Below are 18,169 nucleotides of genomic sequence, written 5' to 3'. Positions count from 1 at the left end.
ACCAGGGGCGGAAGGGGCTGGCAAGGGCATGGGGAGAGGGACCCCACCACCAGTTTAAAAGCCCCACCTGGCTGGTTTAAAGCCCTTCTCATGCCACTCCCGAAGCCACGCCTGGAGCTCACCCCTCTCCCAGTGTACTCTACACAGGATGGACTTGTACAACCTATGAGTAAAACAAGCAGAGACAGCCCAAGGGCCCTCGCAGCAGCAGGACAGTGAAGGTGTTGGTGAAATAACTTTATTTAGTGTGATACACGGCTGTGGTCAGACAGTCCATACTCATATTAATAGTCACACTTACTCGGCTAACAGCTAGGAGACAGCAGGGCCAGACACACACTCAATATTATACACATCCATAGAGAAGACAGTGGGAAGTGAACTATTTCATTTCACTAATTACCCGCCCCATTACTTAGGGTCTCCCCCCTCCCTCCCCCCTGGTCCGTGACTCAACAACACGACAGCAGAGCAGCGCACACCTGCCTGTGAGAAGGGGACAGCAAAACCTGTTCTACGGCAGACACGGACACACCGACAAACATCAGCAATTCCCACACAACAGGGGTATGTACAGAGGAGGGGGCCGAGTGGGACCTGGCTCTGCCAGCTGGGGCTGTGTGTAAAGGGGGGAAGGACACTCCAGAGCAGAATGGGAAACCACATCCCAGCTTCCTCCTGCAGGCCAGCTCACCCGGAGGGGAAGGGACAGGGCTCTGGGGAACAGAATGTCAGTCACCAGCAGAGAGGTGACTTGCAAGCCAACGTGGGGACTGCCAGCTCCAGTCCAAGGCTGCCCCTTCCCCTCCCATGACAGCTCACAGGCTTCTGAAGCATGCAGGCTGTGTCAGTGACCAACAGACATCCTGCTAGGGGAGTGTCACTAATGACTGAATGCTGCTGTCCCCACCCATCACACTGTGGTCAGTCACTCTCCTGCCTACTACCATCCTCCCTGTCAGCATGACACAGGCCAGGAGATGAAAAAAACAGCGAATGGCTTACCATTATCTGACTGTTTTATCCTCCTCTCTGTCAACCTAATGACTTCTGGTTGGGACAGATGGATGAAAAAAAACCCAGTCAAAAGTCTCTGAAAAGCTCTATTAACATAATTAGAAACCAGGGGCAGGGGAAAGAAGAGGTATTTCCCAACCTCCAAGGTCGAGAAGTGACACCAAAATTCGCTTCAGCAGCATACAATCCCTCCATTCCTCTCCCCAGGTCTGACTATAAATCCCTGCCACTGCTCATCTCAGCTTTGACCATGCTGCAGCTTCAAACTACCCCAAAAATGAGAATGCTACTAGCCCCATCCTCCAGAAGTCTACTACAAAGGCAGAAGCAGCTATGTATGATTTCACCAAGCAGCAACCTAGGTATGGGAGTAGAACAGCTATCGCTGCCCTTCACTCTGCTGTAGCTCTCCTGCTCCACGTGAAGAAGCTCCCAGTCTACATGATGAGGAACAAGAGAACAGAGACTAAGAAAGGAGCCTGAACAGCATCTGTGACTCCCAGGGCAGCTGTTGCCCTGTAGTGATGGATTTTGAGCAACTGTTTGCTTTCTCTGTTGACAGACAGGTCCCAGGTCTCTACAAACCACCCTGAGAAACTCTCCCCACCCAGCCTCAAGCTGCAAAGCCTCTGTACCCTCTTCCTTCCCCACATCTGACACCCAACACTCACCGAGCGCCAGCGTCCTCTGGATGGGAAGATATTCCAACTGAGGAGAGCAGTCTGTGGGATGTCTCTGCTACACAAACGGGAGCAACAAGGCCAAAGCTATCAGAGTCTGGGGGTTTCCAGTGCTGTGTATAACACGAGGGGCAAAACTCAGAAGTCGTGAGCAATGAGTTAGCCAAGATTATCCACAGAAAGGAGAAACTAAGGAGCTATTATTGTGTGTGCCCTGCAGGAAGCAAAAGCCTAGAAACAGATAACCTGTATTGTCCAAAAAGGCAAGGCCAAGTCAAACTGACTGGTTTAAAAGGAGCAGCCTTTCAAGAGAGGAAGTCGGGATGCAGGACAAAGACAGGGCTGGAGTGGACAGGGAACTAGTTAGGATGCAAGGCAGTAAGGAAGGTGGAAAGCCCACCCCCAAGCTTTATTTTTGTCTTCCCTAACTTTGTGGCTTTTCCATTGCATTCACAAGATACATCTGAGCAGACAGGCTCGAGGTGGGGAAGAGGGGGAGGAGGAGAGGAAGAGAGAGAGTGTAAAGGGCACCACAGTGCCAAAGTGCAACAACATAAAAAAATAAAATAAAAGACAGGACACTCATTCTGCACTCAGGGCTCATACCATGCAGTAACAGGGGCGGCCGGGGCTGCTCCCCACCAGTAAACAGGGAGTTCGCTCGCTTAGTTGATTGGTTTTTCAGCCCACAAAGTAGGGTTGCCTAGCCAATGCGCGGTGATGTTCTTCAGTGAGACTGGCCGGTTGGGGAATGTGCTGCTACAGAACAGGCCTGTTAGCAGGAGCACCCGCTCTCCGTTACTGGCTGCTCAGGAGGTTTCTCTAGTTTGATGTCAATCACTGCAGCAGACAAGTTAAGGCAATCACCCAATTCAAGGAAAAACAAGAAGGAAAAAACAGAGAAAGGGATCAATATCTGAGAAGGTTGTTAGCTGTCCCTTCTTGCTAAGGGCAGGTGTTTTAGCAGAGCAAACCATATCCTGCCTGAACAGAATTAACTGCAAACCAGCAGACTTGGTATGTCATGACCTTTTAGAGAACAGAGCCCAATCGGATAGGTCTGCACAGAAGACAGCTCTGTGCAAAAAGAGGACAACATCAACAGTATTTTAAAACTGTGCATTTTATCCTAAGGTTAAGTGGAAAAAGCAAAATTTGTGCCTGCCATTATAAGTAGTTGTGTATGTTTATATATAGACCACAAGCAGGGTCATCAATTTACGTCCACAGCTAAGCACTACACTATACTGGCGGTTTCAGACACCTCTCTGCAAAAACCCAATAAGGCCCCTCCCCACAATGTGCCAAAAAGTCAGTAAGCCCAACCTAACAAAAGACAGTTGCCAAATTCTATGAGAACAGGAAAAGTTACTGATGAGAAAGCAAGGATACTGTCTTCTTTGCTCTTCTCTGGTGTGCTGTCCATCCCAGGTAAGGCAGCAGCCACACGACGGAAAAGCTGAAAAACAGCAATAGGAAAGCTGAAGGCTTGTCAGAAAAAAAAAAAATACATGTTAAAAACCCCACTGCCTTACAGAACTGTACAAACTTGTAATGTAGGTACTTCAGCAAGCAAAGATTGACAAATGCTATGAGAATTTTATCTATGAAATCTAACAAGTTTTATTAAATTATTATTCAGTGCCTATCAAACAGGCAGGTTTATTTTACCTTTTTCTGCTTGAACACAACATGGAATTAATTGCCAACAGTTCTTCCAGGGACACACAGAACAGTTCCCCTCCTGCACTAAGCATGCCATTTCCAGCCTCAACTGCTTTTGCACACAGCACCATTACAGCGCACAACTCAGGACTTCTGATGAGTGACCTCGCAAGAGGCAGATGGTTTAAGAAGCCTATGGAATGACTGAGGTTTTACAACCCATCCTTTTGGTTCAATTCTGCTGCAAAACAGCTATTTCTGAGCAGAACAGCTGGCTCAAGTGAGCTGCATTTAAGCTATTAAGGACACGCTAGAGCTAGGAAGGACTATCATATCCCCATAAAAACCAGAAAATAGTTTTGCATATATTTCCAAGTCAATGCTTAGAGCTCCTCCTGCTGACATCAATGCAGCAGCTAACACAATTCAGACACTGCTAAGCAGTCTGGTGAAACGTGCTGCATAAAGAACTAGAGGAAAGATGTCCTAATCATCATTTTTCTCACAGTAGCTTGGTAGGGGCTTCTCACCCACCCCTCCAAACTGCATTATTTGAAAAATCGAGCCACCGAGGTTCCAGCAACGTGCTGCAGTTAGTATCTCTTTAGTCACTTACGTTCTCACTGCAAACACCCGCTAGGCAAATAAAGCAATAGTAAGTTAGAACCAAAGACTAAAGTGGATTCAATCCAGAATAGCCAAAAGAAACAAAACTGAAGTCTCCTAATCCCATTGTGAGGTTCTCCTAACCAGCTGGTGTGCAGCAAGCTGGTAAGTATGTTTCCCAGCTGCCACCAGCAGTACTTATGCTCCTTGCAGACCCCTGGACTTTACAGCTGCCTTACTCCCCAAGTTTTGCCACACTTCAGAATGATTCCTGAACTAGCAAAGAGTGCATTCACAAGCTTATAGCCAAGAGGTAATGGGCACAAACTGAAACACAAGAAATTCTGCTTAAACATAAGAAAAAAAGTTTAACTTTTTTTAAATTATTATTGTACAGATAGTCAAACACTGCAACAGTTGCCTGGAGAGATGGAGCCTCTATCCTTCGAGATACTCAAAACTCAGCTGGAGTCAGTTCTGGGCAGCCTGCTCTGAGCATGAAGGTTGGACTAGATCTCCAGAGAGCCCTTCCAACCTCAACTATTCCAAGATTTTCCTCTGCGGCTTGCAACAGAAGCAGGAACTTCTTTCTACTCTAGCGCACCAGCATCATAAGCAATTATCCCAACCAATGCCAACACTGATTTTAGAAAACAGTGCATTAACTGTTAACAAAAGCAAAGGGAATGCACAGAACTGGGTTTGCCTGGCTGCACAAAATAGTGCCACTCCTATCCATCAGCACCTTCTAGTTTTAGGTTCTCCTTTCTTTCAATGTAAGTTTGCTTAATTTAACAGGGAAGCACTGACTCGACAGGGAAGGAGCTTCCTCCAGATAAAGCAGCAGCAGTAATCATTGGGCAAAAGGCATTTCAGGGGCTGACGTTAAACAATACAAGTAAATACCTGACAGAACACAACCCCCAAGCAGAGCATACACATACAGAGCAGTAAAGTACAGATTTCCTGGCTTTAGAATAGAACATTCATCTACCTGTTTCACATTGTATCCAGTCTTTGCACTGGTCTCAATAAACATCACATTCAGCTCTTTGGCTCTCTGTTCACCTTCTTCTGTAGTGATTTGCCTGGATGAAGACGCAAACAGAAGCACAAAGACAGAAAGGAAGAACAGACAGGAAGCATTAAGAGATGTCTGTGACCAAGATGCTTTTCACTGGAGAGCTGATTCACCACCCCTTCCAAGAGCGCTCAGTCCATCAGTGGTGTCCTCAGGACCTCCAAGTCTTTAAGACCCCCAGGTCCTCCAGCTTTGAATGAAACAACCTCAGGTAAGTTACTCAGGGAATGCCTGGACTTTGACTGTTAGTAATGGATGGTCAGCACAGGATGAAGTTTGTGCAGGATATTTCACCTCATTCATAGCATCCTCAAAGGAAGGAAGAGCCCCTATACACTGCACCTGATACAAAAAGCAGTTTCCCAAAAGTCAATAGAAGAGAATTCCATGAGGTTACAGAGAGATTTCAGAAAGGCTCCAGCAGCAAGTACACTGCAACAGCAAGTGCTAGGCTGCTGCCTGCGAGCGAGCACCTGCAATTGCATCTCTGATCAATACCCTGTACATACCTGTTTCACATTATATCCTGCTTTAGCACTGGTTTCAATATACACCATATTCAGTTCTTGGGCTTTTCTCTCACCCTCCTCTATAGAAACCTGTCTACAGCAATGAGAACAAATCACAGAAAAGAAAAACCTAAACAAAGAAAAATACTCCAAAACCAAAATGAAAACTGCACGGAAAAAATAGCCACTAAGTGAAGCAACATTAACAGGGAAGAAAAATTTAACAGGCTGTACCAGATAAGAACAGTGTTATTTTTAGTTCAGCTTTTTGGCCTCAGAACTTAACTTGCATCATCACTTGGTTTTTACCATAGAACAAATGGCTTCCAATACACTGTATTCCATTTGGCAAAACATGACCAAGCTCAGACTGATACTGTGGCTTTGTACAGCCTTAAAAGGACCAGTATTTCAGCCTAACACAAATCTAACCTCCTTTTAAAAGAAAGACAAGGCAGCTTCTTCTCCTGGAAGTTGGATATACACCATAATTCCACATTCTAACTTAGACCAGGACTACTGTCACATTAAACTTCTAAAATAAGAGCTTCTAGCACTATATGAACTTCAAACGTAGCTATGTTTCAAACAATTTTCAGGTATTTTTAATTCTTATGGCAGTGCTGCATCAGCTGTCCTGTGCATGCACTCCACTTCACTTATGTACTATCAGGAAATTGTCCAAGGCTGTAATTATCCCCTTGGGTTTTCCAGTTCCAGATAAAACTGGATTTTGATAGAAATTAGAAGGCCTCCAATCTAAATGCCAGGTTATTCATTTAGGGAGCTGCAGTTACTTCTAGCTCCCAGGAGGGCATAAGAGATACTAAGTTGTCAACATCCAGAACTGACTACAGTACACCACCTTGGATTTTGCTCTGTTGCTTTTGTAAACTGATTTCAGACTAGACTAATCCGAGGTCTTGCCACCAGCAGTTCTTAATCCAAATCAGCTACGCACATTTTTATCGTATTTCTGAAGCTCTGAGCACCAAGCTTCACCAATAATTCCAAAGTGCAAGGCACAGGACACTTAGAATGGCCTCCCACTGGAAGTGGGAAAAGCCAACAGTTGTCAAGCCTAAGGTGGTCTGCATGGAGGACAGAGAACACACTTCTCTAAGAACCATCAGTACAAAGCCCATACAGTGCCCAGCTGGAGCCTAACTTTATCCTTTTCCCCACTGACTCAAGCCACTAGCAAGTATTAGAATCGTCTGTGCTTTTCCTACTAGGCATGGCAAACAAAAACCTAACAGCATGACTTTTAAGGGACAAAGGGCAGAAAGCATCTGCTGACACCATTTTGTGCAGTCAAGGATGCTGGGTATTGTCTTGTACAAGCATTTGGACAACACTAAAACCACAAGGGAAAACTCACATCACAATACATTCTGCAGCAATATGTACACTGCAGGACTGAGTAAAGCAAGGCTTAGAATTTAAAATGTGGTAGCATCCAACAGTGAAACAGTGAGATCCCTATTTGGGCCATCATCCCAAGAAACAGTAAACAGGCAGTTCAGACAATAATGCCAGATTTTCCTGAGAAAACATTAATGTTCCACCTGTAAGGCCTTTCAATCTGTTATCAGATCAGAAGTATCTCATGAACAACCGAAGTATAAGGGTTTGATTTTTAAGACCTCATTTTGCTGTGCGATCCAGGCGTTTCCTACTTCTGTCTTTTTAAGATGCTTTCTTTTGCATCAGGTAATTCTCCATCATTTCAATACTTTGTATGTCCCATGACATACAAACCACACATTTTAGAGTACTTGGTGTATATGAAGATGTTTCAGCTTAAATTGTTTGGACTGTAAGGAACTGCATGGCTTACTCTATCTTCCCTTTGCCAACTACTACTGAAACTAACCATTAAAATAAAAATCTTTCCTTATCTACAATTTCTGATGACTTCATAAAGAATGATAAATCTCTGAAAACAAACAAAATTTTTGCTAAATCAACAATCAAGAGAAGAATCTGAAACAGAAATGCAAAAACACAAGCCTGTGGTCTAAGAAGCCATTACATTGGTTATGTTGGTTGAAGTGGCATTGTAGGATTAAGAGTTTTAGCAGGAAAATACTTTATGACATTTTTGTGCAGTACATTGTCCACATGATTTTAAGAGTCTAATTAACTTTTTCCATCTCTTGGGGAAGCCCACTTTTGCTAATCTAGTTTCCTCTCACATATCCACAACATCTCAGTTTGTGTTACGACATGAAACTGATTCTCAGAAGGAAACCTTTTAGACTGTTACTGTAAAAACTCATGCTTCATCTTGTAACAAGAAACTGTACTATGAACTTAACAGCTGCACATGTAGAATGATGTAAATAGGATTACAGTAGATTTCCTTACTTTTCCAAGACATCTTTCTGGCTTTATCTCAGCATGAAAAGAAAAATCACACACTCTGTCGTGAAATGTGGTATAGAGATAAAAGGAGGGGTTTTTCAGGTGGGTTTGTTTTAACCGAAAGGGAATAACTTTCATTTGCTGAAACCAGAAAACTAAACTTAATGACAAGCCATTTATGCTTCATTTAAAATCAACAATTGTTTTGAAGACAGACCAGTCAGCCAGTTCCTTGCTTTTACAGGGCAGCTCCCCTCCATTACCTCTTGTCTGCCAGGTCAGTTTTGTTCCCCACCAACATGATGATGACATCACTTCCTCTCTCTGTCCGCACATCATCAATCCACTTGGAGGTTTGCTGGAAAGAATTCAAGTCTGTAAAGAAGAATCAAATAGGAGTGCTGAGGATAAAACTTTTTAGAGAGGGAGAATGCTATGCCTGTACTCAGGTGCTTCTCCAGATCTCACCACACCACATATAAATGACCCATAAATTGTTTTCTGCTCAGAAAAACAAGGAGGGGGAAAAAACATTTCTAATGGTAATCATCTTTTTGCAGAACTTCTGGTTGTAACTTATTAGTTCTGCTTACATGTAGCATTTCAAATAATGAGACATCAAAGTATCACTCACTTGTAATGTCATAGACTACCACAGCAATAGTGGAGTCGCGGATGTAGCTGGGAATGAGACTGCGGAACCGCTCCTGGCCTGCTGTGTCCCAAAGCTGCAGCCGAACCTGCTGGTACCAGGCCAGGGAGAGCACAGAGAAAGAGAGAGAAAGAGAGCAAGAGAGAAAAGAAAGGAGGAAACTGTCCTTTAGAGAAAAGGCCATTTCTACAATCAACTGTATGCAGCTCAGTCTGAGAAGCTGACCTTGTAATCTTACCCAAAATATCCAAACACCACAGAAGTTTGCTTTTTTGACTGTAGACAATGTGCTTTTAATTACCTCCTTTGCTCATCTAGAGATTCTGTTATTCCCAAAGAGTCCTAGGTTATGACTGCTACCTTACTGCTGATAGCAGTGCCTAACAATACAGAGCTGGTTTTCCTGCTCTACCCAGGATTATGTATGGGGTCATGACAGGACTCCTAGCATAGAGCATCTCAAATCACAGCTTTCTTGGGCAATTCCCATGTGACAGACATGCAATTCCCCCAGCCATGTAGTAAAATAGCATCTATTCTTCAGCATCAAGCATCCAGAAGATAGCAATGAGGATCTTCAGGCAAGATTAAGGCAATCAACAACCTCCGTTCCAGCTGAAACAAAAGCAGGTGTTACACACCACAAGCTTCACAAGACACAAATGGCACAGGGCTCACCATCTCAGATAAGCACAAGAGTCAGATACAAGCACAAATGCTACGAGAGGCACAGTTTGATCTCCAGAACTATGCCCAAACACAAATTGACCTATCGTACACAGCAGCTCTAAGGTCTGGGACCTGCCTGTTTGAAACAACAATAGTCAAAACATGCCCAACTACCACACTGAATGCTTAACAGCAGCTTTTCACAACTGGGAGTGATAACATTTCCTTCCCAGTCATTACTCCACACTGTGAGCGGTACAAGTAGCACTCACTGTCAGAAAACACGATTGCTGTTGGCATTCTCAACAGGCATGAGTTTCGCAGGAGGGCAGATACTGGTTCCCAGCTTAATTACATGACTTGGTTAAATGTGCTCACAAAGCCACTTATTCACCAATGAGGGAGAGCAGCTGTTTATGCACAGAACAGTAGTTAATAAGGCAGCTTGCAGGAGACTGGCTACACGGGAGGAAGCAGTTACAGAAGGACCAATAATTGGCTTGTTTAGAAAAGAAATACAAGCTGGACAGAGCACATGCCTGCAAAGTGTTTTGCTACTAGCAGATTCAAAACAACATCCTATCTACATCAGGATATGTAGATCTGATGAACTGCGGCTTCAGGAAGATTAGGGCTTATAGCTCATGCTTTGTTTTGAAGGCAGCCTTGATTACAGTAGCAAAAGTCAAGGCTCTACTACCCCAGGAAACTCAGGGTGACTATCTCCAAGCACCTGGACAATATTACATCAGTGCTGAAAGATCAGATTGATAATGACAGCTCCTGGCTCTTGTTTCTGGACTTCACAACAAGCTCCCACGGAGTCCCCGAAACATTGCTGCTACACCAGACTATTCACCCAGGAAGTTTACCAAACTGATGATTTAAACACTCCAAACTTCAGACTCACAAAGAAGCAACCAGAGGAAGTACCACAGAACCAGGGAAGAACTGGTCCCAGTAATCTTGTTGTAGTGAAGGGTAGTGCTGTTTGAGGGAAGGCCTTCAGCTAATATGCAAGTACATGCAGGCACCCCTGAAGCGACCTGAGAAAGTGAGCTACAGTGTGGCTTCTTGTTTCTACAAGTCAAAATTTGTGTGCACCCATTTTGGAGGAGAAGAGAAAATATAAACAGAAAATATAAACCACTCAAACAGAACAGTGTGCTAGTGACCCTACCAGTACAGAAAGATGAAAGCTCCTCAACCAAGAATTAACCCAGCCTCTCTCAGAAACAAAGCAACTTGTTCACAAAGGGGCCCAAGTTGCAGTATGGACTTTCACCACGGATGTCTCCACAGGCTACTTGCATTTCAAGATGCCCAGCAGATTAACAGTAACTAAGCAATTTCTCATTTTTCTTCTCAGCTCCCCACATGCTAGCTAACAGTTTTTCTCTACAAGTTAAAAGTATCTTGGCTGGCGCTTAAGTATACCCTGTGGGACTATCCCTATTTTACACTACCATGACCAGGATTAACTTACAGGAGACTATTTGAGGTTCCCACCACAAAAGACAACATACAGCTCTTCAGAGTGATAAAGGAAACTGTTTTTTTTTTAAATGCACTAGTGCTCACCATCACGATGCCCCCAGAAGTACACGAGCATGTTCCTTCATTAACACAAGAAAACTGAAAGCCTCTCAATCACTAAGAACAGAACAAAGAGCAGTAAAAAAGAAAAAATGAAATTATCTGAAAAGATTGGACCATTAACAAAGTATGATGAGATCAGCTTTCACTTAATTATATTTGACGTGTGTGGAAGCTGTTAAGAACTGCCTAGACTGGCAAGATTTTTCCACCTGCCTGGATAAACAGCATTCTGTACTGTACTGTCATAACAGTGGGGAGAGAAGATGCCAGCCTATGCAGCCTGCCTAACCTAGACGAGTTCCCAGCATAAGTTACCATGTGCACATCTCAGCACACCTCAAACAGATCACTTCAGTTTTACATTAGTTTACATCAAACCAGCAATCCTCCCAAAGTCAACTACTTAAGCTACAGGACTGGGAGAAAGGCCACATGATTATCTGCCCTCAATATGCAAGATAAATCATAACAGAAATCTATTATTTGTTAAGCACTTCAGTTAACCCAAGCAAAACAAATCCCTGGCCCATAAAGCCATAGAGCTTGTGACAGAATAAACACGGGCCAGAAATTTTTCATCTGCGCTGCGTTCTTTCCTTAGACATGGTGTTGGCTCACTGGTATAAATCCCGTCTAGATATTTATGCTAATACTGTAGCTTAACCAAAAGAGCCAGATCAACTGGAATGGGTTCTAACGAATTAGTATCTTTGTATCTTATACTTAAAATATTCACACTAAAAGTTATAGGGAATTTCCCTCTACGCTTGTTTACTCTTTATAAACTATGGTAGTTACATCTGTTCTCTTTCAAAAGCTCTCGTTACACATATGAATTGCCAGCGCTCTTCTTCAAAGAAATGGGAGTCTTGAATCCTCTTAAGTTGCTACATATCTTTTATTTAAATGGGTGTTGTACTGTTTTACCTGCTCTGACAGTGTTCTTTTGCTTTGGCATCTGAAGCTGTTACTTGTATTACCTCTCAAGTTATCCAGAAAGGAAAAAAAATAAATAATTGAGGTTTAAAAAAACCTGAAACCCAAATCAGAAAAGGTACACAGCTTTCCAAAGACTACCAACCACCTTTCATTCCAACTAGCAGACAAACGAGAAGTCACAATCCCTATTCACCTACCTGCCAATCCTCTATGTCATTTTATCATTTTTGCTTTGAGCAGACCAGAGTTTTCCAGTTTCCCAGTTTCTGTACTACGGGATGGAGTTACCACTGGTTGTGGGGGAAGATGCTCAGCTATGTCCCCCTGAGCCCATGAAACTGGGGCCAATGGTCTACCTTAACTCTTTTCAGATAACACCACTACTTCCAATGCATAAAAGGTACATGTTAAAAGCAAGGTCCCTGCAGACACTCCGGCTCAATACCTACTTGTAATGTCAAAGACAATGACAGCCACAGCAGAGTCACGGATGTAGCTGGGAATGAGGCTGCGGAACCTCTCCTGGCCGGCTGTATCCCACAGCTGCAGCCTGATCTGGGAAATGGAAAAGTGTAGGGGAAGAAGGAGAGGGAAGAGCAGGAAAATGAAAAACAAAACCAAAACTCAAGTGAAATAAAAATAATAATTAAAAAAAATTGCAAGGCAAAAATAATGCAACAAAAGGAAAGTTAAAATGGAACAGAAATGTGAAAAGAACCAACGACACTTCTGAACACATTCGCACAGCAACCTCAGCCCAGCACATCTGAGAAACTTCCCTCCCTCTGCAGACCCATGAACAACTCACACATGTATCGTTCCATTTCATCGTAAGACCAAGATATCCCTAGAAAATACCTTCTCACACCATCTGCTGACAAGGGAAAGAAGCATACATACCTGAGGGCATCCTGCCATGTAAGGACTCTGGCTATAATGGCCTCACAAGCAGACTGCAACCTACAGCTAGTGAGATGCAGTGACTCCTAACCGTGAGGAGTGCACCACCCAGCTACTGATGAACCCACTGGAAAGCCAGATCCGGTGAAGCACAGTAGCAGGGTACAAGCCGGAACAGCAAACACCCTTGACTGGCTTATCTCATGCATAAATCCAACAAGTCTGTGAGGATATTGAGACACAGAAAAGACAAGACTACTACTTCGTCCCTCAAGAATGCGGTTGTAGCTGCAACATGGAACTGGCAGCGTGACAGTCAGGATCGAGGACAGGGCTTCTCGTGGCCCCAGTTCACTTAATGCCACAGGTCCCAAAGCACCTGAAACGTGCTGGAAATGGCACACTGACAGCTGCCTTCTGTGGGAGGCTACTGGAGATTGTTTTGAAGAAACACACTCCACATGTATTTGTCCATTCTGTTGGCTAGTACATGCTACCCAGGCCATATTTAGAGCCGAGTGATCCAGCATAGGTATAATTTCAGGATTTATCATTTGGTGTAAGGACATATCAAATACGCCGAAGCATATGCTGCAGTCAGAGGCTTAGCCATCTTCATTTCAAGCCCAGCAGTCAAAGCCTATTGCAAAACACAGCATTAGCCAGATATAAGAAGTTATTTCAATGTCTGAATTCTCCCAGCTTGTGTGCTTGTATTTCTCCCTCCTCTTATCTGCATTCAACACCTCTCTGTTATTTAAACAAGCTTTATGGGCTCTGTGGACCACTTATATAACCAGGAAAGCTAACAGTATATCCAACATGGCAAAGAAAATGGTATTTTCTGGATAGTGGCTAGCGGTTGAGGGACCTAACCTACACAACCACAAGAAATAAGACTACACTGCTGAAAACAGCATACAGGCCTTCCAACTTGCTTCCACAGGTGCCAAGCAGCATTCCCAGGATCTTTGTCTTCCTCTGCCACTGCCACTACCATTCAAGAATGTTACCAAAGTAGTTTCTCTCAAAGATTGTGCAAGGTCTTTTCTAACAGCAAATCACTGCTAAGATGGCAGAGAAGCACTCATGAAACTCACCACATGCACTGGCATGAGCCTTCTTCAGAAACAACAACCCCAAAGCAACATAAACTACTTCCACCACACCACTGGCCCCTTCCTCTCTGCAACAGTTTCATACTTCCAGCCAGTAGTAAAACTAGCAAAACCTGAACTAATGAAAAGCGAAATACTGGAAGACAGGAGAGGGATGCGACGGATCTCTTTATGCAAAAAGTAGTGTCATGCAAGCTAAATCTAAAACTGCTTTATTAACAGTGCATCAGAAATGTGTTACAAAAGGAGCCTTTCTGCAAGGAGGAGGAACTTTGCCACCACTGGTAACCATGAATGACTTCAAGACTTTGAACTGCCCAGCATCTGCTTAGACCTATTTATACTAACAATCTCAGAGGCACAGCTCAAATTCTGGGAGCAAACGATGCCTACGGTACACGTAACAGACAGCCCATTCCCCAGTATATGGACATTAGCTTGCCCCAGTTTTGCATGAAAGATTTTGACTTCATTCTAGAGATAGCAGATATTAACAAGAATCAGAAACAGGAGAGTGGGTCAGCAATTTGATTCAACAAAGGCTGTCCCTCTGAAAGCTGCTGTGGGATTTCAGCAGCCATTGGAGGAATGGCCAGGTGAAACAGCACGCACAGCAACTGCTGCTCCCGTGACTGCAGTTGCCATGCTATCACACAGATGCCTCACTTACCGTGCGATCTTCAAGATACATTGTTTTTGACAGGAAATCAATTCCAATGGTTGCCTGAAAAGAAGAAAAGCATTAGTAACTGCAACTTGGCCTTCCAGCATCTGCACATCAGATCTTTCTACACAAACTTCCAGAAATGTTCACAAACTTACAATTTAGCTGCTGAAGTCATTTGCCTTCAATATAATTGATAAAAACAAAGCAATCTGGATATCTGCACCATTTTCATTTCACATCATTCTTCCAACACTTCTCAATTGCACAAGAACCTCCAAGTCTCAATTTCAGCCTGGCATTCATGCATCTTAACAAAGATCGTATCTGAACAGGCATCCCCTTCTGGTCTACCACAATTCAGTCTGTAAGAATTATCTTATTAGAAATAAACAAAAGGTAGAGCAAATTACATATATAAACTGCGGGCAACTGCACTGAAAGCTAAAAAGCACTGTTTATTTGGATCTTTCCATTGCAGAACGTGCTTCCTTTCCAGTGACATTCATTTCCCAAGCAGTTCTTCCTGTAGGTCTCCTTCCATTCACATTTCCATTGCTATACAGCAATTCCGATAAAGACATTTAAAGTCATTTACTAAGTTAGATGTGCTCCCAGGCACTTAAATCAAGCAGATGTCCTAGCCCTAACCAGAAGACAGGTTACAGATATAACAAATTTTAGTATTTTAGACAGATTATCTCCAGTATTAACAAGGGTGCACAATGTGTTGTGGAAGGTCTCCATCAAAACGCAAACCATTCCAACGCAGAAGAGACCACAACAGTCAATTTCTGTATCAGGTACTTATTTCTGGGAGTCCAATTTTCTGCAGCCAGGAGACAGTTTATAACAACTATGATAAGCAGATAAATCCATGAAAGCACCTTACAAAAGTCAGGAAAAGAAACAGAAAGCACCAGAGGATCCAGTTCCAGTGAAAGACTAGTCCTCAAGGAAAAAAAATCTTCTCTTCCTTTTCCAATTTAAAACTATCCCAGTCTAAACCAGCAACTCTTTCTGGCCTGGAGTAAAAGAAAACACCCTAGTCTCATCTTCTTTAAAGGTATTTGGTATTCTCTTGAAATACTGCTAAGTGCTTTTTATAGGACTAACCCTTCCTGAAATCTTCAGGCCTCTTACATATCTTCAGCTTTTCACCTGCAGCCTCTTCATCCCTACTCTGCTCCTTCCCTGCCAGAACTTCCCTAGCCTTTTCCATCTATAGCCTTCTAGTAAAAAAAAAAAAAAAAAAGGTAATAATTAAAAAAACTCAAAGAAAGAATATACCATGCTGACTTCTTGCAGATCTATCTCTCTGGACTCAACTATTCCTACTTAAATGGAAAACCTCTAAAGATGCTAGAGAAACAACGTTCATACCTTACTCACTCTAACTCCTTCCTGAGACTTCCATATCCATCATCTTCTCCATTACCAACCCCATAAACCAGTATTTCTCCCTTTTTTCCTCAAGGCATCTCACATACTCAGACAGGATCTAAACCTCACTTTTTTGTACACTGTATTTCCTGACACCATATTAGATGCTTGGGCTTAATCATGAAGTCTCACCTCCATTTCAAGGCACATTACAACCTTACATGATATTGAAATGACATTTCATGGAAAAATGCGCTTGGCCCTAACAGTTCCCACAGGCATACAATTTTATAGCAAGGAATAGATTTACCCTATATATCTATTAATAATATAGATTATTAATAGATACTACATATCTATTAAAAAAAAAAAAAAAAAAAGAGACTACCACATACCTGGTAAGTATTGTCAAAACTGTCATACATAAACCTGGTGATCAGAGAGGTCTTCCCAACTACAAAAGAAGAGAAAAGTTACTTTCAAGCAGCAGTGGGAAAAAATAACCACTGCTTTGGAAGCCACACACTGGTAGTGCTGATCAGAATGCAGCTGCCAATCTAAGGCTACTCCTGAAAAATAACCAGCTAAGAAATTAATTTACAAAATGACAGAAGCATGTTCAGCCAAATCAATCTCAGTAAATAAAATTAAACATGATGATAACTTGGTCCTCAAATTAGGTATGTTGTGATGCATATGACAAAAAAATAATGTCTTTGCTTCAAGCAAGCAGTAAATCTGCTTTGTTACTCATATTTTGCTACTTATGTAATCACCAGGTCTAGGACGTGCAAGCATAAACATCAAACCAAGACAGAGTGATGTCCTGAACGCTGTTTAGCCACCTCTGGCTGGATAGAAAAGCAACATTCAGGGCTTAACATCCTTTCTTGATAACAAGATTTTAGATACAGAGTAAACTTTGGTAGCTTGCTTAAAAACTTTACATTTACATCTCCAAATATTATCAAGAGACAAAGTGCAGAAATGACAAGAAATGGGAACCATGGGTACGATTTCTGATTCTCTCTCGGAAAGCTGGAAGAAACCAAGAAAAATTCAAAGGACATGGATGAAAAAGAAGAGGGAAAAGGAATAAACTGCCTGGAAATGTTGTGAAATTGAGAATATTGGAGAGGGTTAAAAACAGGTTAGACAAATGTTTATCAGCAGTAAAGTCGATCCTGCCTTGGTAAGGCAGGGGAATTGAATAAATTCTAGAGATTCCTCCAAGACCTACAGTTCTGGGGTCTGACGCAAGGTAAGCGGTAAGAGATCTAAAGAGTAATACAACAAAGAACACCATAATTTCAAGGAAAAGGTACAACTCATCCATATATTACGAGGAAAGGAGTACAAAAGGGAATCGACTTCAGGTTAAACAAACAAAAAGACGCTAAGGGAGGCAGCAGCCATGCCACACCAACAGCACCGCCCTGCCGCTTGTTTCCTCTCTCCACTGTACGCCACACGCGCGGTGCGACGGCCAGAGACACCGCACGCGGGGCGGAGCGGCAGCCCCCGAGCCGCCGCCGCTCCCCGCGCACGGCCCCGCGCCTCCCCGCGCACGGCGGCGGGCGGGCGGCCCGGGGGCAGGCAGGCCGGCTGCGCGGCGGGAACGGGCACCGGGCCGCTCAGCAGCCCCGCGCTTCCCGCCGGCTGGAGCCCAAGGCCGGACCTCGGCGGGCCGCCCCTCCCTCGGGCGGGCTCCCTCCGGCCGCCGCCTCCCGCGGGGGGCCTGACGGCTTCTTACCGCCTTCCCTCAGGCGGAAAGAGGCCCTTAACGGTTCCGCCGCCGCCGCCAGACTCTCACGGCCCTCACCGGATCCTCCCCCGCCCCGGGAGCCTTCGGCGCTCCCTCGCCCCCCCAGCGCCCCCCCGGGCCCCTGACGGCTGCTCGCCGCCCCCCCCCGCAGGGGAAGGCCCACGACGGCTCCTCATCCTCCCCCCGCGCGGGGCCGGGGCCAGGGCCAGGCCCCTGCCGCCCCCCGCCGCCCCGCTCACCGCTCTGCTCGCCCAGAAAGACGAGCTTGAACTTCCTCAGCGGGTTCCCGAACTCGCCGCCGCTGCCGGGGGCGGACATGGCGGCGCGGGGAGGCCGAGCTGGAGCCGTGACTGAGGAGAAGGAGACACCGCCGCGCGCACACCGGCACCGCCGCCGCCCCGCCCGCCGCGTCGTCGTCACTTCCGCCGCCGTCACCCGCACGTCACTCCGCCACACCCCGGGGCGGGCGGTTGCCATGGCGCCGGGCCGGCCTCTGGGGGCGGGCAGAGGCCCGCTGTACCTGGGGCGGGGTCCGCCGGGGGCGGCCTGTACCGG

The 18,169-nt window shown here is 44.6% G+C and overlaps 1 protein-coding gene across 9 annotated transcripts; it reads right to left on the bottom strand.

The window, feature by feature from the left end:
• Positions 1–222: 222 nt before the first annotated feature.
• RAB41 (RAB41, member RAS oncogene family) lies at positions 223–18,106 on the bottom strand. Of its 9 annotated transcripts, XR_008825588.1 has the most exons (9): positions 17,854–18,106; positions 16,245–16,303; positions 14,473–14,526; positions 8,560–8,665; positions 8,189–8,300; positions 4,963–5,056; positions 3,090–3,156; positions 2,304–2,537; positions 223–1,810 (listed from the first exon to the last, which is right to left on the bottom strand). XR_008825588.1 is itself a non-coding variant. In XM_056360193.1 (8 exons), exons 1-8 carry the CDS (start codon positions 18,089–18,091, stop codon positions 2,473–2,475), a joined length of 795 nt encoding a protein of 264 aa, XP_056216168.1. In that variant the 5' UTR covers positions 18,092–18,106; the 3' UTR covers positions 223–2,472. The 9 variants fall into 9 exon arrangements, 6 of the variants coding, with proteins under 6 accessions (XP_056216168.1, XP_056216164.1, XP_056216167.1 ...); XM_056360193.1 differs by lacking the exons at positions 4,963–5,056; positions 8,560–8,665 and adding exons at positions 5,559–5,652; positions 12,234–12,339 and having other exon boundaries at positions 223–2,537; XM_056360189.1 differs by lacking the exon at positions 8,560–8,665 and adding an exon at positions 12,234–12,339 and having other exon boundaries at positions 223–2,537.
• Positions 18,107–18,169: the final 63 nt, after the last annotated feature.

The sequence above is a fragment of the Falco biarmicus genome, chromosome 14 (assembly GCF_023638135.1).
Source record: "Falco biarmicus isolate bFalBia1 chromosome 14, bFalBia1.pri, whole genome shotgun sequence".
NCBI lineage: Eukaryota > Metazoa > Chordata > Aves > Falconiformes > Falconidae > Falco > Falco biarmicus.
Note: the sequence above shows the minus strand (reverse complement) of the source record. Positions and strands in the feature narration are given on the sequence as shown.